The sequence below is a fragment of the Rhinolophus ferrumequinum genome, chromosome 15, assembly GCF_004115265.2.
Source record: "Rhinolophus ferrumequinum isolate MPI-CBG mRhiFer1 chromosome 15, mRhiFer1_v1.p, whole genome shotgun sequence".
Classification (NCBI taxonomy): Eukaryota; Metazoa; Chordata; class Mammalia; order Chiroptera; family Rhinolophidae; genus Rhinolophus; species Rhinolophus ferrumequinum.
In genome coordinates, this window is record NC_046298.1 from 26,051,690 (window position 1) to 26,063,976 (window position 12,287).

The 12,287-nt window shown below is 44.3% G+C and overlaps 1 protein-coding gene across 1 annotated transcript; it reads right to left on the bottom strand.

The window, feature by feature from the left end:
• Positions 1–280: 280 nt before the first annotated feature.
• On the bottom strand, positions 281–7,956 carry MAF (MAF bZIP transcription factor). The gene is made up of 2 exons (XM_033127956.1): positions 4,666–7,956; positions 281–536 (listed from the first exon to the last, which is right to left on the bottom strand). The coding sequence occupies exons 1-2, from the start codon at positions 5,787–5,789 to the stop codon at positions 443–445; spliced, it is 1,218 nt and encodes a 405-aa protein (XP_032983847.1). The 5' UTR covers positions 5,790–7,956; the 3' UTR covers positions 281–442.
• Between the last annotated feature and the right edge of the window lie 4,331 nt (positions 7,957–12,287).

Below are 12,287 nucleotides of genomic sequence, written 5' to 3' on the forward strand. Positions count from 1 at the left end.
CAGAGAAACAATGAAGCGTGAAAAACTACTATTTAGAATGTGTATGTGTGTCTACATATGCTTTAATAATGCTGTTATCTTCTGGGAAATTTTCGTCCGTATAAACGTCTGTCTGTCTGTCTATCTATCATCTATCTTTTAAATTTCAGTGGATTTTTAAAACCAATATTACAGGTTGAAAATAACCGCACCTATTCAGTTTTGCCCACCGTAAAGCGAGAAGCACCAGTGTTCGTTCCTGTGGGTCTGTACAGACAAGTCAGACAAGAGGCATAGTTAATTAGTATGGAGGTTATACATATATTTAATAGCCTGCTTTTCTAATGCAACATTTTTCTTTAAAAAGGAGACTAAACAGAAGTCAGGGGCAGGTTGTATTCTACGACAGCAGATACTACTACTACTACCAATATATATTTAATGTACAGTTCTCACATAAATTTCATTTTGTGAATACACTGGTAAGTACACGTTGCTGGGGCTTCCAAAATGTGGCGTATCCCACTGATGGCTCCAAGTTGCTAGTGGGCTCAGTTCTGTAATTGGAATGAAAGGAATTTTAACACTATTTAAACAAAGACTCAAATGTAGTGTAAAGGGAAAGCTTGATTTCCATATATATATATATATATATATTTAATTTAGAGACTTATTTGTAATAAGGGCACTTAGGCAGGATTTAGGATTTATCTGTTTCAAAAAGCATGTATTTGTCTTCCCACTCACACTACACTTCAAAGTTTTCAGTAATGGTTATTCCTAAAAATGCCTTTCACTAGGCATTAAGCTTTTCTCTTAAAGCCAGGCCACCAAAACCCCACTTTTGTCAGCACCTCTCTACTTTGCTTTCTCATGTTTGGGGCCAAAGCCTACTTATTATATTGAACTGCCTTGTAAGGTCCTATCAAAATGCTTAATTGTTGCACAACTGTATGATCCCCCCATGTCGCAGTCCGCATGAGATAATTGCAGTAACTCCATCCTGAATGTCATTCTTCTTTTGACAACGTGTTTGCCTGAAATCTGTCATCTGATGCTAAGCTTTTTGCATAGGTAACATCTCCATTTCTGCCTAACTCCTCGTCGGGACCAGAAAGGGGGGAAAAAAGGATCTCAGAAGCAGAGAAGAACAGCTAACATCCAGCACATGGAAGTAGGTTTACTACTAAGACGTTTGTTAAGCAAAATTAAGTGTGGATTCGGGAGCCCTATCTAAACCGGCACAGAAGGGACAGTCAAAATGTACAGGGTAGGCACTGTCTGTGAAAAAGAGAAGGAAGACACAATGATAAACTGGCCAGAACTCATCAGCACCAAGCACAACCTGTTTTCTTCAAAATGAGGCCTTCGTTTAAGAGTTGCAGTATTATCTTAAAAAAAAAAAAAAAAAAAAAAAAGGAAAACAAAACAAAAGTCATCGGGTTAGCTCTAGCTGCAAAACAGGGTTGGCTTTGTCTAACATTCTACTAGCGTTCTAGGGGAAGTTGACCAAGAGTTGCACGAATTTGTGTCATTTTAAAATAGGTCAGTGCTGTTAGTTAAGGTAGCTCAAGACTTTCCAAAGATACACAGCCTGTTTTGGGGGTAGATACCAGTAAATCAAAGCACAGCTTTTATTCCACCAAGGCATTATTTTTTTGGCGTGTATTTCAGGAGCGAAGGTGATCTGAAATCATTACCAGCTTGTCTCAGGGGAGAAGCCCTTCGCTAAATATTCACAGGGAAATACCATTTAATAACACCTTTTAAACCCAGATATGTACCTGGAGTTCTGTAAGTGAGGGATGGATTTTTCTTTTTCCTATTGAAGACAAATAAATGACCTTCAAAGTTAAAAAACAAACAACTTTGATTTGTCCAAAGTGTTGATGGTAAATCTTGTTGGGCCTTGCTAACAAGAAAATCATGATGTATAAGGGAAGAAGGAAAAGTAATCAATTTTAGCCAAAAAGCAAGAATTGTTGATCTTTACCATAAAATGCATATGCGCCCAAGTCACCTCTGCCATTTCTTACTTTCCTGGCTTATTTGCCTTTAGATGGGTACCCTGCTGGATCAGACCTCAGGGCAGTGCCTAGAAGGCCCTGCTCTATGGCTGGGAATTTTGTTTGTTTTCACCAGAGGGCAATGATAGCTCAACTCACTTGAAAACTGAAAACTTTGGGGCGGGGGGGGGAGAGGTAAAATTTGAGAGGTCATAATTTACACCTATATCAAATATTCCTAATTATTAAAAGGGACTAGCCTCCCGCCTCACAAAACAGCCTATGTTTCCCCCTGAATTATTGCCTCCCTACTCGTCCATTAATTCTTCCTCTAGAGAAAAGGATGCATTTTATACTTCTAATGCGGTGTTGGGCCCAGTTAAACTGTACACTAAGAAACTGAGTACAGAATCAAAAAAAAATGCAGTTTATTATTGTAGATTATTCTTTCTCTTGATATAACCAGAATTGAAAATGAAAGAAAAGCACATAGGAACATCACGCGTGGTTAGTTAGTAACTCAAGATATAAAACAATTTTGCACAGCAAAATATGTAAAAGAAAAGTAACTGACAAGATTTTTTTATATTTATTGTGGTAAGATTTACTTTTCATTTTTTTTAAAGACAGGATGTCAGTCCCTGAAAATAACATTTACTGATTATTGCCTTTAAAACTGTGGATTTTTTTTTTTAAGTTACAGAAAATCCAGTTCTGCACCACAATACAACTGTAAAAAAATCTGCATCATCTTAAAACTGTGCAGTAATGCCATTTTTATAACTGCATAAATTTTATTAGCGTTCTAAACAGTTTTGCAAATTTTTTTTGTATTATATGCTTGCAGGTTATATCTTAGTGCAATTCAGTCCCAAATACTTTAATTTTGAAAAAAGAAACATACATTTTGAATGTAAAATCCCCCTACAGATATAAACAGGGGTGTTTCCCCTTTTAATACTTTGGTTTTCAATACAGTCAGTGGTATAGCAAAGACTACACATACCCAACTTATATTTAAGTTGCAAGCACATGCTGTATAAGCTACTTTTTAAACAGTCCCCTTGCAAACTCTACCCCCCTTAACATCACAACAGTAAACAATTTAGTGCATCAATCTTTTAAAAAATCTACAGCTAAACAGACCTAACTTTCAAATTTATCTATAACATTCCTTTATCTGTAGCATACATTTTAACTGGGCTAACAGATTATAAAAACTAGAATTAAATTATATACTAGAAACCCATAGCATTCCACATTTGACAATGACCAAAAGCCAAAAAAAAAAAAAAGAAGTAATAATAAAAATAAACCAAACCAAAAATAACGGGGCAGATTTCTTTTTTTAAAAAATAAATTTTAGACTGCTTTCGGCAACAGCACAATTGGAGTCCCCAAAGTGGGGTGTCGTTCTTATCAAAAAGAAAACATGAAGAGTTCTTTAATGTTTGCCATGTTAAATTTTTAACCCTTTCTGGCATCTTTGACAAGGAATGCCTTCAGTGCATTTACAATGGGAGGCTGAAGTTCTGAGTAACTCAAAGCAGTTTTGGAGCAGATGCAAACTTTCATGGGAAGAAGGCTCTAGGGTTGCACTTTTTCGTTCTGAACTCAAAAAAGTCATGAAGCAATAAAACAAAAGTATGAATGCCATGCCATAAGTCTTCGAATGTCCATTTCCAAGCCAAAAGGAAAAAAAAAGAAAAAAAAAAGAAAAAATAATTATACCATACATGTCCAGCATGCAGGGTTTTTTTATTAATATAATGTCTCTTTTCCATAAAGTCTTTGAAACAGTTATAGTTCATTGTTGCTAAGACAAAGTAGCAAGCATAATAATGCATGAGATGAGAATGAGTTTTTAATGGCAGACTAAACTCTCAGATTTGGCATCATAAGGCCAAAACTCACAAGTCACACCCAGAAGGTTGATGCAGGCTTGATTGTGGCAGGTTCATGAGGATTTTTTTTTCTCTATTTTAGCATACCAATGCTAAAAAACCCGATGGAACTCAGCACGCTGCAAGTCTATAACATTTCACATTTTTTTTTCCTTTGCAAGCTCAATCTCACATGAAGAACTCAGGAGGAGAAAAAAAAAACTTAGCTCTTTTTTCCTTTTATCTCAGAAGAGATGGGTGGAGAGGGAGTGAGGGTGGAAGTTGGGAAAAAAGGGCAACACAGCAAGCTCCAAAAAGTAAAATTAAAAAAAAAAATCCAAACAAAAACACACACACAGAAAATGGAACACCAGCTCATGAACTGAAGAAGAAACAGAAAAAAAAATGTGTAAATGATGCAGGCTTCAAAGGTGAGCATGAAGAACTCTGCTGAGATCTTTGAACATTGTGCAAGTGGGGGGGGCGGTGTGTGTAAAAAAAAACAAAAACAAAAACAAGAAAACAGGCTAGCAAGTTATGGAGAATTTCAGATTGGCAATCCATGAGCCAGACATCCATTCCCTCCCCAATTTAAAAACAGCCACCACCACCACCACCAACGCGGAGCAGGGTGTGTGTGTGAGGGGGGTGGGGGGCAACTGAGGGGGGGCAAACTCGGTAGGGGAGGGGGCCAGGTGGTAGGGAGCAGGGCTCTGGAACTAGCAAGCCCACACCCGAGTCGGACCCCCACGGAGCACTTATCAAGGTGGCTAGCTGGGATCGCGTGTCAGACTCACATGAAAAACTCGGGAGAGGACGGGTTGTCGCTGCTCGAGCCGTTTTCTCGGAAGCCGCTGCTCACCAACTTCTCGTATTTCTCCTTGTACGCGTCCCTCTCGCGCACCAGCCTGGAGATCTCCTGCTTGAGGTGGTCGACCTGCTGCAGCAGCTGGTTCTTCTCGGACTCCAGGACGTGTCTCTGCTGCACCCTCTTGAAGCGGCAGGACTGGGCATAGCCGCGGTTTTTCAGGGTCCGCCTCTTCTGCTTCAGCCGGATCACCTCCTCCTTGCTGACCCCGCGCAGCTGCCGGTTCAGCTCGCGCACCGACATGGTCACCAGCTGCTCGTCGGAGAAGCGGTCGTCGAAGTGCAGGCCGCCGGCGGCGTGGTGCGGGTGCAGGGCGCCCCCTGCCCCCGCCGCGCCCCCGCCGCCCCCGCCGCCGCCGCCGCCTCCGCCGCCGCCGCCGGCGCTGGCCGGGCCCCCGCCGCCCGCTCCGCCCGCGCCGCCGGCCGAAGCGGATGCGCTGCCCGCGGCTCCCGGCGCGCCGGCTGTCGGGTGGTGGTGGTGGCCCGCGGCGTGGTGGTGGTGGTGGTGGTGGTAGTGCGGCCCCGCGCCGCTCTGCGCGGCGGCCGCGGCGATCACGGCGGACACCACGGCGGCGGCGGGGCCCATCTCCTCGCCGCTGCCGCCCAGGGACGCGCCGGCGCCGGCCCCGGCCGCCGAGGCCAGCTGCTGCGCCCCGCGCGCGTAGCCATCGAAGCCGCCCTGGAGCTGGTGGCTGTTGCTGATGAGCGCCTCGACTGCGTCCTCGGGGCTGAAGCCCAGCGCCTCGGGGTTCAGCTGCTGCGGGTAGCCGGTCATCCAGTAGTAGTCTTCCAGGTGTGCCTTCTGCTCGCTGCCCGAGCCCGGGCTGGGCGCCGAGAAGCTGGGGGAAGGGGGCACCGAGCTGCACGGCGTGCTCATGGGGGTGGACGACAGCGAGCCCCCCGCGATGAGACGGCCGCACTGGCTGATGATGCGGTCGGTCTCCACCGGTTCCTTTTTCACTTCAAACTTCATCAGATCGAAGTCATTAACATATTCCATGGCCAGGGGACTGGTGGGCAGGTCGGAGTTGCTCATTGCCAGTTCTGATGCCATTCTCCTGCCGCCGCCGCCGGCGCCGCTCCGCCAGATGGGCTGCAGGAGAGGGGCCAGCGGGCTGTGCTGGGTGGCCAGCGGGTGAGCCAGCTTGCCGGGCTGGGGCGCGTCTAGCTCGCGCGGCGGTGGCTGGCCCGAAATCTCCGAGCGCGCACACACCCCCCCGCCCTGCCCGCGCCCCCCGCGCCCGCCCTCCCTCCCTCCTGTTCACGCCGAGGTGCTCGCTCGCCCCGGCCCCTCCTCGCCTGCTCGCCTTCGTGCGCGCGGAGCCGGCGGCTTCAGGCTCGGAAAGGTCCTCCGCGGGCTGCGGTGTCGGCGGCGGCGAAGCCGGAGGAGCCCGGCCGGGTGCGCGGCGTCCCCCGCTCGCCGCTCCGCTGCACCCTTTGCATAAGGAGGGCTCGCCTCGCCGGCTGGGCTGCAAGCGGGGCGCGCTTGGCGGCCGCTCGGGGCTGGAGGCGCGGCGGGCGGCTGTCCGGGCGGCGCGGGCCTTGGCACGGGAGAGTTAACACTTCATGCTTCTTGCCTCCTCTTCTGCCTGGCTCTTTTTGAAAAAATTTTCCCCTCTCCTCTCTCTCTCTCCCTTGCGCGCTCTCTCCGTGCAAAGTGCAAGACAGAGGTGCAGCCCGCTGGAGGAAAGGGAGGGGGAGTTTAGTTCTTTCTTGCGTTTTTTTTTTTTTTTTTTAAAGCAAAATAACGAAGTCCTAGGGAAAGGCGAGGCAGAGAGCAAAAGGGGGGAGACCAAGCCGAGGAGCAGCCCGAGCTACAGCTCGAAGATGAAAAAAGATTTTAAAGCCTCTGATCCAGCAAGAAGAGTTTAAAGCAATTGCTGAGTTTTATAGCACTTGTGACGTCAGGCCCAAATGGGAAATTGACTGGTACTCCCGGCCAATGGGAGGCGGCGAGAGCGGCCGCGATTGGCATATAATAGTATAGAAACAGGAAACTTTTCGGAGCTGTCAATCAGGGCCCAATCAGCTGACTGTCAGCTGGGACTGGCAGGCTTAACCCTTCCCGCGCCGCCACTTCCCCGGGAGAGCAAAACCGGGCGTAAAGTTTGGTGCAAGAGGGGAAGGAGTTTTCCAGAGGGGCTGCAGGAACGCGGGAGGATCGGGAGGACGGTTTGCTTTACTTCGGAGCGCGAGAGAGGCCTGCCTTCCGGAGCCCCAGCTGGCCCGCCACTCACTCTGCGGGGATTGGCCTGACTGCCCCCTCTGCCTGCCCCCCATGCTCAGGATTTTGAATTCTCCTGGCAGCCTTGCCTCATCGCTCCACCTTCGGCACCCAGGTGTCTGACCGGGGGACCTTCCTCCCCCCAGCTTGGCTGTGCCCGGAGCTCAAACTTGGCCCCAACTCTTCGTCCCTCTCGGTGCCCGCGCACGGGGGTGCAGCGGTCCTGACCGCGCGCAGGACGCCTCTCGGCCGCGCTGGGGTTGTGCGAGGTCCGCGGAAAGAGAAAGACTGTTTTATCACCCTCTTTTTAAAGGAGGTGAAATAAGTTGTTTAGAGCCAATTCAGCGCGGGGACCCGCTGCCGGCTGGCGTCTGGTGCCCTTCTGGGTGGGGGAGCGAACGCCTACGCGAGTTAACTCCGGGAAAGCTCAGAGTCAGGTCAGCCCCGCTCAGCCCTCCAGCTTCCGACTCTGGCTCGAGTTTGGCCTTTGAGATTCATATTCATCTCTCCGTCTCTCCCTCTCTGCCTCTCTCCCTCTCTCCCTCTCTCCCCCTCTCTCTTTCTCCTGTTTATCAGGGTCCTGAGCGCCCTTTGCACTTTTACGTTTCACTTAATTATTTCGGACTGGATCGTAGCGAGCAACAAGGGGGAAAAAAACAATACCTCAGCCTTTGCCAGCTCCTGGAAGGGTTAAGTTCTAAACCGCTTGTTTCTCGGACAAGCCCGGAAGCCCAGAGTGGGGGTGGGGTGGGGGGCTGCTTCTTCCCCTCCCCGTTACAGATGCTAATAACTGTTTAATTTTCTAGATCGATTTTTTTAAAGCTTTTGCAAAAAAGAAAAAAAGAAAGGAAAAGAAAAAAAAAAGAAAAAACCCAACAACTCTGTTTCTAAGATTTTAAAGCGATAGGCAAGTCGGAGAAGCTGAGATTTATTTGGGGGAAAGCTCGAGTGTGCGGAGCGGACCCTGCGTTTGGAAGACCAGCCCGCTTGCTTGGATGTTACGACTGCCGATTCCTCCAATTAATGAAATGCATTTGGTGTTAATCATATATATATATATATACTTTATGGGGGGGAAGCTAGAAGGGTGCATTAAAAAAAATCATGAAAAGACTGCAAAAGGATCGAAGAGTGAAAACTATTGTTGGACCGAGTTGGTTTTTACCTCAACAGCGCCACCTTTCGGCAAAGGTCAGTTGTAATTGATCCGTGTCCAGTTTTGTTGAAGAAGGGAAAAGAAGCTGGTTTTCCAAGGTGGGAGGAGGAAAGAGGCACCCAAAGTTAGTTTGAGTACTGTAGGAGAACCCGACCTTGGAGGAAAGGGGCTGATGACAGTGCCGGCAGATGAGGGAATCACGTTTTCCACACTGTCCCCCTTTATTGTCGACAACAGAACCAGGGGACACAAAAGCCTTGGGAGTATAATTCTGGCTGAGACACTTTAGCAAGTGGATCCCATGTAACAGGGCCCCAAACCCTTTAAAAGTGCCAGGATGGATTTCCAACGGGCTTTATGGCAATATCAATAGAATTAAAGTTACTTGTAATTCAGTGATAAATGAGATGTCTCTAGTAAGATTAAGTGCAGTGCTATAAAGTTGTTTATCTGAAAAGTAATTCTCAGAAAACCTGACTTCTGACACTTAGTCATATATTAAGCCAGCTTCTTGAACATTGCACTTCAGAATGCTCTCCCCCACCCCACTGCATACTTTACTATTTATAAGGAGACCTTAAGTGTCAGTTACTGGCTTCAGACACCAGACTTGACTTGTGTTCGTTTCTCTGATGCTAGCAGCCTTCAGTTTCAGCAGACCCCAGAGTCCCTAATGAGAGACCCCCACCCAAAAAAAAGGTTTGTAGGCACATCACAATCCTAAAAGGCCAGCGCTGTTGGTATTTTCCAGAAAAGCACCTTTTCTTTTCATCATTACTGCAGAGAAGCTGTTTATAAGGGTAGTTTTGGTTTTATGGGAGTACTTTGTAGGAATGAAATGAAGTATGTCTATTACCAGTTTGGGAAAGAAAGAGCGAAGATTATGTCAATATTTATGCAAGCTAACAGAATTCCTTTGCTTTCCACCTCTTAAACAGTATTTTACCTAGTAACGAATTTAAGGGATTATAGTTCATTTATTCAGAAGAAAATCCACTGCTTAAATTATATAAACATATTGTGTCATTTAGCATTGTTCATAGCAGTAAGTTTTTAGTCCTATTTTATCATTAGCCACAAATTCAGAAGTTTATATTTTTCATGTAAAACATGAATTTAAGTATATTTAGGAAGAAATGAATTTTTTTTTGTTTATGATAATTTTTTAAAATCCTTTTGGACCACATTTCTTAAAAAAGCTGTAAGATATGATCCCTGCCTCTCATGAAAGTATTTTTGGCCAGGAACAGTGAAACTGCTACATTTATAAACAACATTTATAAACAAAGTTTGCTAATGACAAAGACCATACGATATAGATTCATGGTTGTGCACTTAATTGTTGCAATTAGATATCACTTCTAGAAATTAAATGCCTATGTTTGGGCAGCTAAATGTATTATTATCTGCACAATTTTTATGGTTTATTTTTGTACACTGCTGTCAAGCTATGGTGTTTTTCTTTCTCTTATTGCAGAGTCTTTGATAGTCTTCCATTTTCTCTTGGAAAAAAGAGAGGATCGGAATTATTTTTTAGATGTATAGCAATAGTGCTGTCGGGTTTATAACTTAATTCTCACTTTTGTCCTTTTTACTTCATTATTTTGTGATTCACAGGGGTGTCTAAACATTTACAGTTTTCTGTTAGTGGCATTTCTTTGATAACAATTGAGCTCTCTCATTTTAATTAGTACTATTCAGGTTTTTGATTCTGTACAATTACAGCAGGCCACATTTCTTTAGATTTCTTTGCTAGCATTGTTTGTTTCACTTCCATCCAAGCCCATCTAATCCAAATACAATATGATCTGTGTTTTCTTACTGCTTAATATCCCTTTGCTATATATACATGCTAGTAATCTCTGTAGAACAATATAGAGTAATTTTGAAACCATGCGTTTGTCATTATTGACCGATTCAAACCAGTAGCATTAAAGTTTCTGAAAGCCGTGAATATTTATAGAAGAATTTTGGGAGGGAGGAGGGCATGAGTCGAATCATGTAGAAGACGGCAAAACCATAGCATCCAAAACACAATTGTAGCTTCACGTCAGTACATATACAACAACTTCACGCAGAAAGAAGAAAAATTCTGTTCATATCCAAATTACAATGATTAAAAGTCAAAAATAATATACTTTTCCTGATAGTGAGTTATAACAACTCAGGTATAGCAGGTTGAAATCAGACATATATAATCTGAAAAGAATAAAATGTGTCAAGTGTAGTGTCTGTTCTCTTTGTTTCTCCAGGAGCTGATTTTATGGTGCAGAACTAACCAGAGTCCACTAAATTTCACTGTGAAACCAACTAGAGTGATTTGAGACAAGAGTTGTTCAGAGTAACTGAATGACAGGGCACGTACTGTTCTCAGGTCTAGTGTTAGATAAATCCTTTTCAACAGTCTTTAGTTAACAGGGTAAGTAACTCACAAATCACTGTTAGCAGATTCATGGAAGAAAATTAATAGAATCAGACGAGATAATCTGATAAGGGTAAAATTGCTGAGGAAACAGTCTTGTCTCATATTGGAGAATGTGAAACAACAGTCTGATTACTAGGAGTTGTTATGAATAGGTGAATTATGTGCTAAATAATCATCAGAGTAATTCAGCATTTATTAATTCTTTTCTCTTTAAGCAATTCACAGTTGTAAGTTAAAGCCGCTCTCTCTTTGAAGACACATCTTTTATAATTTTTATTAGAGGTAATTTATTATTTGCATTACCTGTATTTACTTCATAATTGAACATTTTGCATTCAAATTTATGTAATGCATTATGCTTGAGACTATATTTCTGCCTGATTAGCATAAATAGTCACTTACTTCATGAATTACTAACAAAGTTTATCTTAAAATATAGGTTTTTTTATTAAGTGGAACACAAACATATGTATAATAAATTCTGATTTTCCGGTGCAGTTAGAGAACAATTCATATTTGATTTGGGGGAAGCTAGGCTGCAAGAGGAGGAGGTAATCTTGAGAAAGAAGAAAATATAGACAAGTGAGATTGGTAGGTTTCTTTCAGGGGGTGTCATTTAGGTGGGGGTCTATGCCTGGGGTAGGGGAGAGGAGAAAGTGCTGAAGTACGGTCCAGGCTCTTCTTCATATACTGTTTAGTTTGCTTTCTGAAGGATCTCAGCATGGACTGTGGATCCTGACAAAACCTGTAATTCATCATCTGTACCTTTGTGAAGGACCATGATAGCAAGTGAATGACGCTGACAGAGTTAGAGGTTTGTTTATTTTATGTTGATTTTGTTTGTTTGTCTGTTTGTTTTGGTCTCTCTAGACTTCTATCATAAAACACTATACATAGCATTCCATAAAATACTTCTTTGTTTTGCATAAGAAATGTGAAAAACCCAGATGTTTTCTCAAGTGAGAATTCCTGGGCAGGTCTCCCAAAATTTGCTCCAGCTCCCTTCCCTTTCTTCCCCTGAGAAAGACACCCAAGCTGGCCTGGAAGACGGGAGGCAATTAGTAGATAGTTTTGTGCGTACATGAACCTTTGAATGAAAGGACTTCTTTTGGTTTGAGGGCAATGAACAGAGATGCAAAACGACAAGGCCCCTTTCCCCACTCTTGCCATTCTAAATCAACAGATTTCCATAGTTGTCTTTTTTCCCTCTTTCCCTTTTTCAGGGTGTAGCCATCTTCTTCAAGTTCTCTTTTCCTTCAATTAGGACTGCTTATGATTCGCTCCTCTATTGTCATCCCTTTTGATCCTATTCACAGCTTACACCCATGAGGGAATTTGTCTCGAAAGCATTCAACCCTTCAAAGATTTTTATTGTGTTGAAATCAGAACTGATTTAAAAAAAAAAAGGCAGGAATAAAAAAAGAGACCTGATATTAGGACAGCATTTATTCAGGCAGTGTTTTTTATGCATGATAATTCAGAGGACTGGCTGTCAGAGGTACTAGTTCTGTAAAGTTTGGGTCTCTTTTACCCCAGGGAGATGGGGTGATTCATAGGGCCTGTTCCAGAGGCATTTAGCAGCCATTCGACCTGGGAAATGGAACCTGGAGTTCTAGAAAACACAGACCCAACTTATATACTTGTGTGATGACCGGGAGAAGTGTGTTGGTGCTGATGATTGCTGAACTGGTGTGATTCTGAATTTGTGTTTTGGCTGGAGCCTGAGGAAAGGGACCCCTTGTGGCCC